Source organism: Tursiops truncatus, chromosome 18 (assembly GCF_011762595.2).
Source record: "Tursiops truncatus isolate mTurTru1 chromosome 18, mTurTru1.mat.Y, whole genome shotgun sequence".
Taxonomy (NCBI): domain Eukaryota; kingdom Metazoa; phylum Chordata; class Mammalia; order Artiodactyla; family Delphinidae; genus Tursiops; species Tursiops truncatus.
In genome coordinates, this window is record NC_047051.1 from 24,203,578 (window position 1) to 24,221,938 (window position 18,361).

Genomic DNA, 18,361 nt, shown 5'->3' on the forward strand with positions numbered 1-18,361 from the left:
CTTAGGTAAATCAACTGAATAATTGAAAGGGTAAAAATAATGTTACCAGTTTTCTCTATGCCCTACATCACATTTCATCACATTTCTATTCTATCCACTCTATTATTAACTTCTACATTAGAAAATTAACTAAATTTACTGATTTAGTAAAACAAAATGGAGAATAATTTCAGTGGACAACCTCAAAAATGCATGAACAGCTCTAGTTAAATGCATGATATCTAGGCTTGCCCTATATGAAGGTGCAGGGGAGAAGGTAAAAAAGAGGAATGGTAGTACTTAAAAAGAGAAGGAGCACAAGGAAGATGGGAAGGTGACAAGTGATGGAAAGTGAAATAGAAAAAAAGGAAGCAAATTAAAGAGCAGGAGTGGAAACACAGCAGAAAAGGAAAATAAAGAAAAACCTGGCCACAATCGAATGATAAGCTTCTGGCTGAGACGCGTATAGACTAGTATTATGTTCTTTCAAAGGATGTGGCACATTTTGTATCAAGCTATATGTGGAACACCAAAAAATCTGCGGAATGGGCATTTACCATTGGCTCCTCACCTCTGGGAAGCGTGGGTTGGCTTTGTTCAGTGCGTGGGAGCATGCGTTCACTGCGTGCGCCAGCTCTTGCTCCAAAAGACAGTGGATGGTGGCTGCATCACAAATCCTGAAAGCAAAAACGAGGCAAATGGGCTTCCCTGGTGGCGCAGTAGTTGAGAGTCCGCCTGCCGATGCAGCGGACGCGGGTTCGTGCCCCGGTCCGGGAAGATCCCACATGCCGCGGAGCGGCTGGGCCCGTGAGCCATGGCCGCTGAGCCTGCGCGTCCGGAGCCTGTGCTCCGCAACGGGAGAGGCCACAGCAGTGAGAGGCCCGCGTACCGCAAAAAAAAAAAAAAAAAAAGGTCATGAAAGGAAATTTATTTAATAACTGCTCGATTATGAATGGCATGGGGTAGATTTACAAAATTCAAACCCTATTGCAACAAAAAATACTAACCCCAAATCTTCTATATAAAAAAAGTTAGACCTAGAATCAGAGATAAGCATATTGAGGTGTTATTTGGAAGAAGAGGGCATAGTAACATTTCATTTTGCTGTATCACTGGAAAGTTGAGAGGGGTCCCAAATGTAGAGCGTAGACACATCTTTTATTCGCTGAAACTTCAACCAGGCACAAATACAACAGATTAGGGGAAAAACATTGCCACATATACCTTCTATATGCTGAGTGCTTTATATTCATTATCTAATTTAATATTCACAACCTAAAAGGTAGCTGTGGTTACCTTTCTCCACTTTATAGATGAAGACATTGAGGCTCAGAAAGATTTAGTATGTGATACTGAATCACATACTAAATCACATGCAGTGATAGAGCCAGGATTTGAATCGACGTCTATCCAACGCCAAAGCCTGTAGTGCCACTGTCCTCTGGAATATAAACCTTCAAGAACAGTCCTAGAATGACACGATTCTGGAGGCAATGAGGCCAAGAAGAAAAAGGAGGAGAGAGACTTCCAGGTGGTCCAATGGTAAAGAATCCACCTCCCAATGCAGGGGACGCGGGTTCGATCCCTGGTTGGGGAACTAAGATCCCACATGCCACGGGGCAACTAAGCCCGCGTGCCACAACTACTGAGCTCGGGAGCCTCAACGAGAGAGCCCATCTGCTGCAAACTACAGAGCCCATGCGCCACAACTAGAGAGAGAAAAAAAAAACCCGCATGCCACAACTAGAGAGAAGCCTAAGTGCCACAATGAAGAGCCCGTGCGCTGCAACTAAGACCTGACGCAGCCAAAAAAATAAAAAGGAGGAGAAGTTCTACTGATTGCTAGAAAATGATGTAAGCTTTGCAGGTGACAAGAAGGTAAGACTATCCTAATCCTTTTGCTTCTAACATCTTCAAGGAAAATGATCTTCAATCTGGAAAGGGAAGAACCAAAGAAGAGACAGAAGCCCCACATGGCTGAATCAAGAGTTTAATTCTTAAGGATCCTACATTGATATCCAAGGCACAAAGGAACTTGCAAATGTCACCTAAGCATCCTTACCAATAACCTTGAGAAATCATGAAGAAGAGGTTATTAACAAGAAGAACAGAGATAGATAAACGTTATTCGAATTTTCAAGGAAAAAGAAAGTTGTAAATCAACTTCAGATTAACATTTTCAACTGCTAACTGAATCTCCTCCTAGGTATTTCTAATGTAACTGAAATTCTGTAAGTCCAACATGGAACCCATCATTTTCCCTCTCAAAATCTGTTCCTCTTCCTGAATAATATGGCTTCATCAAAGGCACCTTAGTCTAACCAGCCATTCACTAGAAACCTTAGTATCATCCTGAACATGCCTGTGTACCAACTTTAGACCCTAACCTATCTTAAATCCTTCTTCTCCTTCCCATCTCTACTGCCTCAGTCCATTGTTTCCTAACAGGACCATTCTGACAGTGTTCACCCTTGCCCCAGCTTTGCTGTTCTGTGGACAGTGCTTCACATTGCTTCCAGAAACATCCTGATAAAGATCTGCCCCCCCTCACCGCCGCTCAACTCTCTGTCCACATTTTCCACACTCTCAAATATACCACGTTAACATTTCAGTCACTCCAAACACCCTGAGATTTCCTAAAAGTACTATGCACTCACACTCCTCTGGGTTTTATTACCCAGGCTGGCTCCCATTCTTAGATTACTCCTTCTCTTATTCTTCTTTCAAGACTAGGCTGAGAAGTCACTTCCTCCAGGCAGGCCTCCCTCACTGCCTCTGGCCTCCTCTGGGCATCCACAGTGCCCACTGTGTGACCTGTGACAGATCTTTGGCCACACATCTCCCTCCTACTACTCTGCCAGCAAATTATGAAGAGGGACTGCAGTCATCGTGGCATCCCAGTGCCTAATATGATGGTTGGCACACAGAAGAGGCTCAAAATTATTTGTTGAATATTGAATGAATACATTGTGAAAATTAATGAGTGATCCTGATTTTCATCATTTGCAAAATTTATAAAGAGATATGGGGAATCAAACTAGGTAGACCAAAAGCAAATCTGGTCAACCTTCACTTTTTTTTCTTTCTTAAATTTATTTATTTATTTATTTTTGGCTGCATTGGGTCTTCATTGCTGCATGTGGACTTTCTCTAGTTGTGGCGAGCAGGGGCTACTCTTCATTGTGGTGCGTGGGCTTCTCATTGTGGTGGCTTCTCTTGTTGCAGAGCATGGGCTCTAGGTGTGACGGCTTCAGTAGATGTGGCACGTGGGCTCAGTAGTTGTGGCATGTGGGCTCAGTAGTTGTGGCTCATGGACTTAGTTGCTCCGTGGCATGTGGGATCTTCCTGGACCAGAGCTTGAACCTGCGTCCCCTGCATCGGCAGGCGGGTTCTTAACCACTGCACCACCAGGGAAGCCCCTTTCCTTCTTTTCTATTTCAACATTTTGATCAGTGACCAGGTGAAGGTGTGGGAAAAATATGAGTGACCATGCTCAGAACACTGAATACAGCAGACATGCTGTGCTAATAAGCACTTCACATGGTGGGTCTCACTTAACCTTCACAGCGACCTGGTCAGGCAGCTTGTATCCCCATTTGGTGGATAAGATTTAGGTGAGGAGAAGATAAGAAACTTGCCCACCGTCCCTCCTCCCCACTGAAGTCTGCCCCTGGTCATAGTGATTTTTAGCCGTTTTGCATTCACAGAACTTATTATTTTTATCTTCTCTTTCTGTCTCCTAAAATTAATTTCTGTGGTCTCACAAACTCTGTGTTACGTCTGCCGGAAACTGATTCTTGGACTCTTCCCACGTTTACCCCCTGACTTTTTTTGGGGTTTTTTGCATGGTTAATGTTTGCATTTCCTTCTACCTCCTATAAACACTTAAAAATTACGAGGCACCATATAAGTGAGTAGTATAGTGTAAAGATTATGTGTAAACTGGGGAAATAATAATGGAAGGGTTTTATATATATATATAAAACATGACAGGGTTCATTAGGCGAGTTCTCCATTGTGTTTCAGGAAGTCAGAGATCTGGCCTGTGGAGAACACAGGTCTGTGCACGCGTGTGTTGGAGGCGAGCTGATGAAAAAAAACAGTGAATACTAAGGCATAAATGAAGCAGCAAATGAAGAAGGAGGGTAAAGGCATCTCTTCTAGATACCCCAAACAACTGCAATGATGTATTAAAACTACAAAAACCAGGCTTTCCTGGTGGTGCAGTGGTTAAGAATCCACCTGCCAATGCAGGGGACACGGGTTTGAGCCCTGGTCCGGGAAGATCCCACATGCTGCGGAGCAACTAAGCCCGTGTGCCACGACTACTGAAGCCCGTGCACCTAGAGCCCGTGCTCTGCAACAAGAGAAGCCACCACAATGAGAAGCCCATGCACCGCAACGAAGAGTAGCCCTCGCTCACCGCAACTAGAGAAAGCCTGTGCGAGGTAACGAAGACCCAACGCAGCCAAAAATAAATAAACAAAATAAATAAATTTATTAAAAAAATAATACAAAAACCAAAATTGGCCAAGACCAGCATTCTCACAGCTCCCAAGGTTCACAGGACTTCGGTACCTGGTGATGAGTTCCTCTGCAGCCTGTGAGCACAGCTGCATCTGAGACACCTCTTCTGTCGCCAGGTCAACTGCATGCTGGATGTACAAATGCGTTCGAAGAACTGGTTTACCAGAATCACACTTCTGCTTATCTTCCCAAGATTTCAGAGTGCTTTCAAAGGCCTATTTAAAATCAATATTGCAATGAATTGTTAGTTTAGAGCTCCGAGGCCCAAATAAATGTGTATTTAGATAGTACATGAGTGACTCTGAAATGACTATTGTTTTCCCTAATCTAACACCTCATTAAATCTATCATAAGTACAAAAAAGATATTTTAAAGTTTTCTAGTGGACTGCAACTAATAAAAAGTAATGTAATTGATGATGATGATTATATGACTGAAAAGTTTTTAAAAAGACAGCTTCAATTTATGCTTCAATATTTACTATTATATGCGTAACAGACAAGATGGATATTGCAGCCTTATTTGTTATGGGTGTGACCTTAATTAAGAACCATATTCTGGGGACTTCCCTGCTGGCGCAGTGGTTAAGAATCCGCCTGCCAATGCAGGGGACAGGGGGTTGATCCCTGGTTCAGGAAGATCCCACATGCCGTGGAGCAACTAAGCCCACGTGCTGCAACTACTGAGCCCACCCACTGCAACTACTGAAGCCTGTGTGCCTAGAGCGCCTAGAGCCCGTGCTCTGCAACAAGAGAAGCCACCGCAATGAGAAGCCTGCACACCACAACGAAGAGTAGTCCCCGCTCGCTGCAACTAGTGAAAGCCCGCGCACAGCAACAAAGACCCAACGCAGCCAAAAATAAAATATAATTAAAAAAAATATACAGATTTTGGAAAAGGCAAAACTATAAAGACAGTAAAAAGATGGGGTTGCCAGGGTTGGGATAAGAGAGGATGGGTAGGTGGAGGACAAGTGATTGTACATTTGTCAAAACCTGTAGAATGTAGAACACAAAGAGTAATGTAAACTACTATTTTAGTTAATAATAATGTATCAGTAGTGGCTCATCAGCCGTAATAAACGTACCACACTAAAGCAAGATGTTAAGGGGAACACACTAGGGGAGTATAATAGGGGAATAGGGAGGTGAGGAGGTATTTGGGAATGGAATCAGAATTCTCTGTAGTTTCAGCTCAATTTTTCTCTAAACCTAAAAAAATAAGCTAATTATTTTAAGAACTAAATAAATATTTGTTCATATTTTAAAGCACAATCTAAATGTCAGACTTAAAAGACAATTTAAATCTTTTCCCTTGGTTTCTATTTTTCAAAACAATTTAAGATTCTTTTTAAAGGAAAATTTAGAAGAATGTTGTTTTGTTACATACCCTGTCCCTTGTGAGCATCTGAGCTCTGTTTTTGTGCACAATTTTGATAATCCCTGGAGGCTGAACCCATGCTTCGCCATCCACCTGCACTGGGACTCCCTCTTCACCAAATATAGTGATTTTTACTGTACGGCACTGAAATAAAACAAGTTATTTTAGAGTACAAATCATCCTGAGAAGCTGACACTCAGTCTTGTATTCACACTTGACTTTTAATCCCTTCTGTGGAATGTAATGTTATGCTTTTCCACTTAGGATAACACGGTAACAACTGACATGACAAGAAAGCCCATTATTTTACAGATGAATATACAGTGTAGGAGTCATTTGGAATAGCTTTCTCAGTGGCCCAAATAGTGAAGTCAGGTTTGAGTAGAGAAACCAACCTGGGCTATTCGATGGTGCTGCAGTTTAATGACCCTTGAAACTGCCATTTGCACGCTATCAAATATTGCAACGACTTCCAGGATCTTGTCATCAAATGATGGTGCAGCAAATATCTAAAAGAAAAACCGACATTACACTTCCATCGATACAGTTAAGGTTTAGGTGAAGTGGTACTTCAAGCAATGTAAACTCTGCAACAGACATATTTTTAAAAACTTATAAAAACCATTAGCAGAAAGGTAAGTAAATATTATTATGAAATGATAATCTAAGGACAAAAAAAAGTCACTGAACATAGCTTAAAATAAACAAACACAATAAAAATGTTTTAAAACCTACACAGATAAAATACTCCATGTCCCTCTTATAAAGCACTCGTAGGACCAATGAACTAATATGTTTCCAAATAATTCGTCTTGATATAAGATGTATTAAATACCTGTTCATACTAACTCAGATATCTTGATACAATGATGCATGCAACTTTAGGAAACTTTAAAATTTCAAAAGGTGATGCAGATTTCATAAAGTTAAAGCTAATGAACATGCAAATTATGATCCAATTCACTTGATATGTTCTAAGGGAAATCTTTCAAGGTGTTACAAGCAATGTGCGTATGTGCTTTATACCTACAACGACTTTTCAGCACATTTGAGAACATGAAAAGAAATCTCAAAGGATGAAAACACGTGGGCTTACTTTGCTTTGATGTTAAATGCATTTTCACAAAATCAACTTAACCTACAAATTTTCAATTTCAGTTGTATTACTTTGTTCCTTTTATGTCCTCTTTTACTATAACATAAATAATTATGCCTCTGAAAAAATATTCAGTATAAAGTAGTATCATAATTAAAATTTTTACTGAAAATATCAGGACACAAATTTGGGAACTTTTCGTTATCAGACTGCCTGGCTTTAAACCCTGTCTCTTCTACTTATGAACTGTGTGAACTTTGTGTCAGTTTCTTCACTGATAAAATTTAGATAAAAATTGAGGGTATTAAGTTATGAATGTGAAGCTCTCAGAATCCTGTCTGCCTATCTTTATTTATCTTAATCTCACTGATTTCTTCTCCTTAAAATATTTAAGAGTGATGATGGGCTGACAAATAATTGGTTGCTAATTTAAATTTTTATACTCCAATAGGATTGGAATATATTCACATTATGAAAATTAAAAATACTTTCCAATTTATTTTATACTTTAATCCCTGCCTGCACATTTAAGAGCCCTGAGAAATTTGTTCAGTGGAACCACTACATCATGAGCTTCAAGTCAAAGGGCTTATCATTCAGTGTATGTGACTCTTCAAAGATCATGGTAAACTTCTCATTTTTATTGCTATATATACTTTCATAATTGTGCCTTCTCTCATTATCTTTAGGACAAATGCATTTCTTTTTTTTTTTTTTTGGTGCGTGGGCTTCTCATCACGGTGGCTTCTCTTGTTGTGAAGCACAGGCTCTAGGCGTGCAGGCTTCAGTAGTCGCAGCACGCAGGCTCAGTAGTTGCAGTACGCAGGCCCTAGAGCACGCGGGCCTCAGTAATTGTGGCGCATGGGCTTAGTTGCTCTAAGACATGTGGGATCGTCCCAGACCAGGGCTTGAACCCGTGTCCCCTGCATTAGCAGGCGGATTCTTAACTACTGTGTCACCAGGGAAGTCCCTGGAACAAATGCATTTCTTAGGTTGTGTTTTCTTCTTTTTTAATACAGGAAAGCATCAAAACAAAAATAGCCCTAAACCTCAATGGCCAAATGAGCCCTTTGACATTTCTAAAAATTAAAATAATAATAATAACATAAATCTGGAAAATTAAAGGTATAGAAAGGTATTTTGGTAGGCAGAATAATATTCTCCTCCCTACCGTCCAAAATGGCCATGTCCTAATCCCTGGAACCTGTGAATGTTACCTTACATGGCAAAAGAGACTTTGCAGATGTGATTAAATTAGGGACCTTGAGATGGGGAGATAATGCTGGATGATTTGGGTAGGCCCAGTGTAATCACAAAGATCCTTAGAAGTGGAAGAGGGAGGCAGAAGAAGAGATCAGAGTAAAGCAACGTGACAAGGACTCAACCACCTTTGTTGGCTTTGAAGATGGAGGAGGGGACCCTGAGCCAAGGAATGTGGGCAGCTTCTAGAAAGAGCAAGGAAATACTTACATCATCTTCTTTAGTTCCGCCCCAAAAGTTAGTGCCTCCGGCGTAGCTGGGAATGTTCAACACTGCTATCCCTTGCAGACTGGGGAGAGGAATATACTGCCCATCACACTGTAAGGTCAAAAGCTTAGAGGTCAGATAAAAAGAGCAAAACCACAAGTTTGGAAGATACTAGAATACCAACGACAAAGGACGATGGAGGAAGGTTTGTGCATAATGTGTGCTTTCCTGTAAATATATTCCTCCACATTACCTTTATCTTATTCTTTTAATTTAAAAATTTTAAAAGGGTAAATAATTATAGCCGAAGTTGTTACAGAAAACCAAATTGAAAAAAATGTTTTACAAAACAACCGAAGTGTCCACTGACAGATGAATAGATTAAAAACGTGTGATATTATAAACTTGTGATATATATATAAATGGACTATTATTCAACGATGAAAAACAAGGAAATCTTGCCATTTGCAACAACATGGATTGGCTTGAGGGCATTATGCTTAGTGAAATAAGTTATAGAAAAAGACAAATACTGTATGATCTCACTTATATGTGGAATCTAAAAACAAAGCAAACAAACAAGTAAAATTAAGCTCATAGATACAGAGAACAGCTTGATGGTTGCCAGGGGCAAGGGGGTAAGGGGTGGGCAAAATGGGTGAAGGGAATCAAAAGGTACAAACTTCTAGTTATAAGATAAATAGGTCATTGAAATGTAAAGTACAGCATGGCGACCATAGTTAATACTCTATTGAGTATGTGAAGGTTGCTAAGAAAATGGATCTTAAAAGTTCTCATCACAAGAAAAAAAATTCTGTAATCGTGTATGGTGATATTTATTAACTAGACTTATTGTGGTGATCATTTTGTAATACATATAAAATACTGAATCATTATCCTGTACAGCTGAAACTGATATAATGTTGTATGTCAATTATACACCAAAAAAAGAAAAAGAAAACAAATGTTTTATCTCTTCTTTCCTCCAAAATCAGGCAGTACTTTTCATGAGTCTCTCCCAAGTCACTTAAGATATTCTTAATTGCATAATAGTCATCTTTGTTCTTACTTTAAACATTGAGAGCAGGCTCTTTAAGGGTAAACTCTGGCTCCTAACCATCTCACCTAGCACCTCTCACACTCTCTGGTAGTTTGCTTGTGCTCTGTAACTAACTGGTGACTAGCTAAACTCAAGACTGAGCTTTTTAAGGAAAAAACATGTATGTCAGAAAGCACTTTACACTCCATGCCTTCTAATTAATCACGTAAATGAAAATGAATTACCACTTAAATTAAAAGAAACATACAATATCACATAGCTGGCAAAGTAATTACATATGACATATGAGTAAATTCTTACCGAATAGAAGGTTTAAGTCTTCGTTTTTAAGAGAGGAGTTTGCAGATGTCATACTTAAAACAGATGCTATATTTTCATTAAGTAATTCCCAAATTTAAAAATAATTAACATAATTTTAGAAAAATTGCATTTTAATGCCCAATGAAAATTATCTTCAACCTTTAGAACAAATAGAATCTGGTCTGAACCCACTTTTCAAATATTTTAAATAACTGAGAATACTTCCTAACACTAACCCTTACAGGTGTTTTTACAACCTTTCTTTTCTTTTACATAAAAACACATTCAAAGGTCCACACTGTATCTAGGCACCTAGGGCCATTCCTGGCACATAACTGGTGATCAATGTGTATTTGTTAAATGAAAATATTTAGTGGAATAATAAACGTTTTTCTGAACCCAGAAATTGAACAAATATCATTTGGCTAACAAAGGAAATGGAAAAAATATTATCTCTGTAAATATAAAAGGCATATTTTAAAAAAAATTCAGAGACGTCCTTAAAGATTTTATAATGGATACACTATTTACAAGCATAATATGGAAAAAGATGAAAGCTGTCAGAAGTTCCACATACTTTGCTGAGTTTAATGTATATACATTAGGCAAAACACCCATGGTTAAGAGCTTAATATCCATTTCACAGAGTCTCATAGGGAAAAAGGAGCAGTACAGATTCAATAAATTAAGGTCACCTGACTCAACTGTTTCTCTTCATATTTGGGAGTAACTTCAGTAGTCTCACATTCTTTTGTAATCTTCTCTATCTCTCCACATTTCCACTTGTGGTTCATAATGTGGCAAAATGCTTTAAAACTGCAGCGACACTTTTTTTTTTTCTGATTAGTGTCTGCTTTTTCTGCTCCTTTCACTAGGCAATGTGGTGTAGTGGGAAGATAGTGGGCCCGTTTTGAATTCTGTCATTTATTTGGGCAAGAGCCTTAAACTTTCAGGGCCTCATTTTGCCATACCTTGTCCATATAGTGTGGCCAATAAGGTAAGGGACAGGAAAGGATCTAAAACACATAGTAAGGAGTCAGTCAATGTCTTTCTTCAGTCACAATTACGAATTAATGTTTTATGGGGAAAAAACATTGGAGTTGAAACTTCAGCTTCTCCAGTTATCAACTGTTTGATTTTAGTTAGGCAAGTGACTTCATGCTTCTGAAATAACTAATAATATCTGCCTCATAAAGAATGAAAATAACTACCTCATAAAGTGTAAGAATTAAAGGTGATTTGTATTGATATGAAGCATTTAGGAAACTTCAATTATTATGACTTAAAATATAGCTATAATAATTATTATTGAATGAACTGAACAAAGATAGAAAGTACTATTATATAACAAGCCAAATTTAACAAATTATGGAGACATGTTATGAGATTATGGAAATATGTGAAATTACAAAAAACATGAAGTAAAAAACATGAATTAACTATTTGTTAATAATCTCTTTTCACTTAAGTAACTTGTTAGAGATAATTAAAACAAAAAATACATTTAAATTAAAAGGTTCTATTTACTATGATATTTTGAGGGATTTGTGAAACTTCAGGCATTGTAGAATTGCGTCAGAATTTGGAAACTTAAAATGGAAAAATCTGTTTAAAATGCTATCCTGGGGACTCCCCTGGCGGTCCAGTGGTTAAAACTTTGCCTTCCAATGCAGGGGGTGCAGGTTTGATCCCTGGTCAGGGAGCTAAGATCCCACATGCCTCTTGGCCAAAAAACCAAAACATAAAAAACAGAAGCAATTGGGCTTCCCTGGTGGCGCGGTGGTTGAGAGTCCGCCTGCCGATGCAGAGGACACGGATTTGGGAAGATCCCACATGCCGTGGAGCGGCTAAGCCTGTGAGCCATGGCCGCTGAGCCTGCGCGTCCAGAGCCTGTGCTCCGCAATGGGAGAGGCCACAACAGTGAGAGGCCCGCGTACCACAAAAAAAAAAGAAGCAACATTGTAACAAATTCAATAAAGACTTTAAAAATGGTCCACATCAAAAAAGTCTTAAAAAAAACGCTACCCCATATATATGTACTCCCATGGCCCTACCATTTCACAGAGCACCTCAATTCCATAGGAACATCCAAATTTCAGGATCTAATGACAATGGTAATTGTGTCACGCATATCCAGTGTCTATACCTCCTTTGGTGTGCAGTTGATAACCACGTTTATTTTTTCCCCTCAAGTGTTTAAACACTATTCAAGAGAAACTGAGGCCAAATCAGCTCCACAAATAAATCTTTTTTTTTGGAAAGTAAGATAATCTGAAATGTCTTTACTTCTAGATGAACTTACCTCAAGTTGAACTCTCTGTTCCAAATTCTTGTACGATCTCTGTAGTAACTCCCGGGTTCCGAGGACTCCATACCACATCAAGTTTTTAGTTCGGCTCCTGAAAATCAATGTTGGCAGAGAATTTCAGTATAACTATTATTTATTTACTCTTGAAAGGCAGAGAGAGCAAAAGAGGTAGTAAACGAAATTAACGTAAAATTGCCTTTGCATAATTACATTATTGCTATTACCAAAATTACCTGCATTTTTCAGGGTGCTCCTCTCTCTTATTATTAAATTCTAATGAAATTTTTGCATCTAATCCAATCCCAAAGTAATTGTTCATGACACATTTTTCAGAATATCCATCTCTATAATAAGGAAAAGTACATAAAAGTCAATTTCTGGTTCCTAAAAACAATTACAATCTGCACACAAAATAGCGCTTAACACCATTCAAGTCTCCATTTCTTATAGAAGAAAGGGAAGCTTAGCAGGAATCATTTCCTATTCACATGCCATGCGCACGACCCCAGTACATGTCTGTGAGTTTCACTACATATGATGTAAAGTGATGGTGGGCAGGGCAAAGCAGAGACAGAGTCATGGTAATGCTTTTCTATTAATTGTAACAAAATCTTCGTTCTACCTCCCACATAAGCCCCTCACTATGCACACAAATGGGAGGGCCTTGCAGTCAGATGTCAATTGTCCTCTTTTTTTAATTAGAAAGTCTCCTCCACACTTGTACTTTTATTGAACATTTATTGAGCAGAAAACAACTAGATCGAGTCCCTTCTTCTAGGTGCTCTGGAAAGTAAATACAAAGGAGTACAGTAGTGTCTTTCAAGAGTGTCATTAGAGAAATGAGACATAACAAAAGCACAATTAAATATGGAAGTAAAAAGAAGTACATACTGAACAGCTAATTTTTTTAAGGAGTTTTGAGAAGGGAAGGGACCGATGTGGGCCAGAAGCTTTCTGAAATAAGTAAACCTAGAGGCCGAATGTGGAAAGATGGCAGAATTGGCAAGACGGAGAAAAAATGAGGTGAAAGGAATAGGCAAAATGTGAGGAGGAAGGCAGTGATGAATAAAATATTCCAGGGAAAAGTGTGCAGAGCTGTGACTCACTTCGCCATTGGGTTGTTATCCAAGACCACGCACTGGAAGGGACCTACCTCAGATCATGAAAACCACTGTATTTCAAGTGGGTCAACGTACTCATCATTATCGACTTTTGAAATTTTCTGATGATCCTTTTTGGATGTGAAACTATATTTACTGCAATGCATTTAAAATGTTACCATTCGTATAAAACAGAAACAAGGAAAGCCAAAACAAAATATTTGCAGCAGTATTTTCTTACACTGAATCTGGATCTGGGTCGATGAATGGCGTTGCACCGAAAGGATCAATATTTGCTAGTAACATTTTGTTGATAATAGAACTCCCAGCAATTGAGGCAGCTAGTCCTGCTCTTAAACCTGGACGGAAAAAAATACAGGATCACACGTTAAGAGAAAACCAGAAAGAGCCAGTCCATTGTTTTTAGACCTAATCAGAAACACCTTGCTCCCAAAGCATGGCTTTCAGTCTCTGTTCTTCTCATTAGTCATAACTAAGAACTATGACGTTGGTAAATACAAGGGTTTTTTTTAAACTTTTTATTTTATATTGGAGTCTAGCCGATTAACAATGTTGTGATAGTATCAGGTGCACAGCAAAACAACTCAGCCACACATGGTAAATACAAGGTTGTTGATGCTTCTTGGGATCTATATGTTGTCATAAAAAATGAAGCAGGTGAGGACCTAAATAGGAATCTCTTTGTGACGGTTTCTTATTTACCATCAATGATTCTGTAACTTCAACAAGTAAATATTACTTCCTTTTTATTAGCAAATAAGGTAGTAAGCCTGTAAGGAATTTACAATGAAGGCTGAATTATCCAGAATGTCATAGAGTTATCACTTCCATACTCTCAAAACACAGATAATGATACTCAAGTAAAAATGTTGACATGCTAAGGTGAAAATTCAGTTTTGGTGTCAAGAATAAGTAGCAAAATATTAAACACAGGTATTTATGAATTTTAGAAGAATACAGTATTGAACATAAAAATGAAGCATTTATATTACCTCTAAATATGCAAAACTTCAAATTCATTTCAACAACTAGTCAGCTTTCGACTAACTAGTTATGGTATTCAAAGTTAACGAAGTTTATGATCTACAAACCCAATATTAAGGCTAGAAGCACTGAAGTCTGGCGAGAAGACAAAGGAATAGGGACCCAAGGGAACAGATTAACAAAAAGGAAAGAATAGTTCAGAAAAATATGTCATGCAATTGAGGAACGCGAGGAAAAAAAGTCCTTTCGTTAGCAAACATTCCTTTCCTCAACAATGTGCTCCTCTTAGAAGACATTTATTATTTAATTACAAAGTTTAGCTGATTATCAAATAATCAAGATGAATTTTATTCTGTCATTTAATTTCATAGTTTTGAATATGCAATGGTATACTCTGCTATGACAGTTCCCTTTATGTCTAAATAAGTAAACAGATGAACAAAACAACCATGCTGGTGAGAGAAAAGAATAGTTTGAAGAGGTGAAGAGTCATATTTCAGATGCCCCATAGAAAAGTACAGTATTTTCTAAAATGTTTTAAGGTTAGCCAAATTTACAGCTTCAGCCCAGAAAGGTTCATCCCAGGGCTCCAGGTTTGAAGAGAGATATGACCTCTAGACATGGAAGCCTTTCCAGAACCAAATGTGTTCTGGATTTATCTTTTTTATTTTAATATTTTCATTAAGATATAATTTACATACCATAAAATTCACTCCTTTAAAGTATATAATTCAGTTATTTGTAGTATATACACAAAGTTGTGCGATGATCACTATTAATTGACTTTTTATTACTCCCCCAAAGAAACCCCTTACCCATTAGCAGTCATTTTCCATTCCTCCCATTGCCCCCTATTCTCAGATCCTGGGAACCACTAAACTATCTTCTTTCTCTGTGGATTTGACTATTCTGGACATTTCATGTAAATGGAATCATATAATATGTGCCTTTTTGTGTTGAGCTTCTTTTGCTTGGCATAATGTTTTCAAGGGTAGTCATGTTGTAGCATATATCAGCGCTTCATCCTTTTAATGGTTGACTAATATTCCATTGTATGGATACACCACATTTTGTTCCTCCATTCATCAACTGATGAATATTTGGGTTGTTTCCACTTTTTGGCTGCTATGAACAATGTTGCTAAAAACAGTCATGTACTAGTTTTTGTGCAGACATGTATTTTCAGTTCTTATGGGTATATATGTAGTAGTAGAGTTTCTGGATTATATGTTAACTCTGTGTTTAACCCTTTGAGGAACTGCCAAACTGTTTTCCAAAATGGCTGCACCATTTTACATTCTAACCAGCAGTGTATGAGAGTTCCAATTTCTCCATGTCCTTGCCAATATTTGTTATTATCTGTCTTTTTTTGATAGTCATCCCAATAGGGTAAAGTGGTATCTCATTGTGGATTTGACTTCATTTCCCTGTGAGTAATGATGTTGAGCATCTTTTCATGTGCTTATCGGACATTTGAATAACTTTTAGGGAAAATGTCTACTCAGATTTTTTGCCCATTTTTAAATTGGGATATGTCTTTCTATTGTTGATTTTTTAAGATTTATCTATATATCTTGGATGCTAGTCCTTTATCAGATATATTATTTGCAACTATTTTCTCCCATCCTGTGGATTGGATCTCACTTTCTTGACAGTGCCCTTTGATTCACAAAAATCTTTAATTTTAGTGAAGTCCAATTTATCTTTTTTTCTTTTGTTGTTTGTGTTTTTGGAGTCATGGCTAAGAAACATTGCCTAATCCAAGGTTATGAACATTTATGTCTATGCTTTCATTTTATAGTTTCATATTTTTAGCTCTTACCTTTAAGTCTTTTATCCATAATGAGTTAATTTTTATATATGGTGTGAGGCAGGGGTCCGTCATAATTCTTTGCATGTGAATATCTAGTTGCCCTGGTACCACTGATTGAAAAGACTATTCTTTCCTCATTAAATAATTGTCTTAGCACATTTGTTGAAAATCAACTGACCATAAATGTAGGGGTTTATTTCTGGACTTTCAGTTCTATTCTATTCATCTATATGACCATTTTCATGGCAGCACTATGCCGTTTTGATTACTGTAGCTTTGGAGGAAATTTTGAAATCAGAAAGTGATTTTCCTTCAACTTTGTTCTTCCTTTTCAAGACTTTTCAGCTATCCTGAGTTCTTCGTATTTCCATTAAGAATTTTAAGGTCAGCTTATCAATTTCTTCAAAAACGGCAATTGTGATTTTGATAAGGGTTGTGTGGAATCTTTGGCTCAATTTGAGGAGAGCTGCCATCTTAGTAATATCTAGTCCTCTGATCCATGAACACAGATGTCTTTCAATTTTGTTAGGTCTTTTAAAATTTCTTTCAACAATGTTTTGTAGTTTTCAGTGTTCAAATAGTTCAGCTTCTTGGTTAAATTTACTCAGTTTTTTGGGTTATTTTGGATGCTACTGGAAATTATTTTCTAAAGATCTTCAGATTGTTCATTACTAGTGTACAGAAATACAATTATTTTTTATATATTGCTCTTTTATCTTGAAAACTTGTTGTTTTTGTTTATTAGCTCTAATTGTGCGTGTGTGTGTGTGTGTGTGTGTGTATATATTCCTAGGATTTTCTATATACAAGGTCAAAGCATGAAGAGATACAGTTTTGCTTTCTCCTTTCCAGTTTGAACGCCTTTAAGTCTTTTTATTTTGCCTAATTGCCCAAGCTAGAAGCTCCAGCTCCAACAAGGCTGAATAGAAGTGGCTAGTTTGGACATCCTTGTCTTGTTCCTAATATTAGGGAGAAAGATTTCAGCCTTTCACCATTAAATATGAGGTTGGCTATAGGTTTTTCATAGATGCCCTTCTCAGGCTAAAGAAGATTTTCTTCTATTCCTAGTTTGTTGAGTGGTATTACCACTGGAAGGTGTCGAATTTTTTTTAAATGGCTTTTCTGTATTTATTGAGATGATTGTATAGTTTTTGCTCCTTATTCTATTAAGATGGTATATTACATTGATTAATTTTCATATGTTGCATCAATTCTGCATTAGTAGGATACTATTCACTTGATCATGGTGTATAATTCTTTTTATATGTTGTTGGATTCAGTTAGCTAGGATTTTGTTGAGGATTTTTGTGTTACTATTCATCAAGGATATTGGTCTATAGCTTTCTCACGATGTCTTTGACTGGTTTTGGTGTGAGGGTAATACTGGCCTCACAGAATGAGTTAGAAAGTGTTCTTTCAACAACAACAACAAAAAGACACAAATGATCTTATTTCCAAAGCGGAAAGAGACTAACAGACAAAGAAAACAAACTTACGGTTACCAAAGGGGAAAGGGACGTGGGGGGAGGGATAAATTAGGAGGCTGGGATTAACATACACACACTACTATGTATAAAATAGATAACCAACAAGGATCTATTGTATAGCACAGGGAACTATACTCAATATTATGTAATAACCTATAAAGGAAAGGAATCTGAAAAAGAATATATGTATGAAACTGAATTGCTGTGCTATACACCTGAAACTTACATGATAATGTAAATCAACTACACTTTAATAAAAAATAAATAAAATGTAAGTTAAGAAAAGTGTTCTTTCTTTTTCTAGTTTTTGGAAGAGTTTGTAAGGGACTGGTGTATTAATTCTTCTTTAAACATTTGGTAGAATTCACCAGTGAAGCAATTTGGGCCTGGGCTTTTCTTTGGAGAAAGTTTTTTGATTACTAATTCAATCTCTTTCCTTGTCATAGATCCAGCTAGATTTTCTATTTCTTCTTGAATCAGTTTCAGTAGTTTGCCTGTTTCTAGGAGTTTGTCCATTTCATCTAAGTTATCTAATTTGTTGGCATGCAATATTTTATAGTTTTTCCTTACAATCCTTTCTATTTCTGTAAGGTCCATAGCAATGTCTCCTCTTTCATTCCTGATTTAAGGAGCTTGAATCTTCTCTCTTATTTTCTGGGTCAGTCTAGCTAAAGGCTTATCAATTTTGTTAAACTGTTCACAGAACCAACTTCTGGTTTTACTGATTTTCTGTAATGTTTTATATTCTCCTATTTCACTTATTTCCACTCAAAACTTTATTATTTCCTTCCTACTGCTTGTTATGGGTTTGTTTACTCTTATTTTTCTAGTTTATTAAA

The 18,361-nt window shown here is 37.5% G+C and overlaps 1 protein-coding gene across 3 annotated transcripts in view; it reads right to left on the bottom strand.

The window, feature by feature from the left end:
* DGKH (diacylglycerol kinase eta) overlaps nt 1-18,361 on the bottom strand; it is a 184,382-nt gene that overhangs the window by 24,431 nt on the left and 141,590 nt on the right. For all 3 annotated transcript variants that reach the window (XM_073795251.1, XM_033843358.2, XM_019936489.3), the window contains 8 exons: nt 13,459-13,576; nt 12,351-12,461; nt 12,112-12,208; nt 8,453-8,560; nt 6,282-6,395; nt 5,896-6,030; nt 4,558-4,721; nt 551-656 (listed from right to left, as the gene is read on the bottom strand). In XM_073795251.1, the coding sequence (XP_073651352.1) occupies nt 551-656; nt 4,558-4,721; nt 5,896-6,030; nt 6,282-6,395; nt 8,453-8,560; nt 12,112-12,208; nt 12,351-12,461; nt 13,459-13,576 (953 nt within the window). The remainder of the gene's footprint in view (nt 1-550; nt 657-4,557; nt 4,722-5,895; nt 6,031-6,281; nt 6,396-8,452; nt 8,561-12,111; nt 12,209-12,350; nt 12,462-13,458; nt 13,577-18,361) is intronic.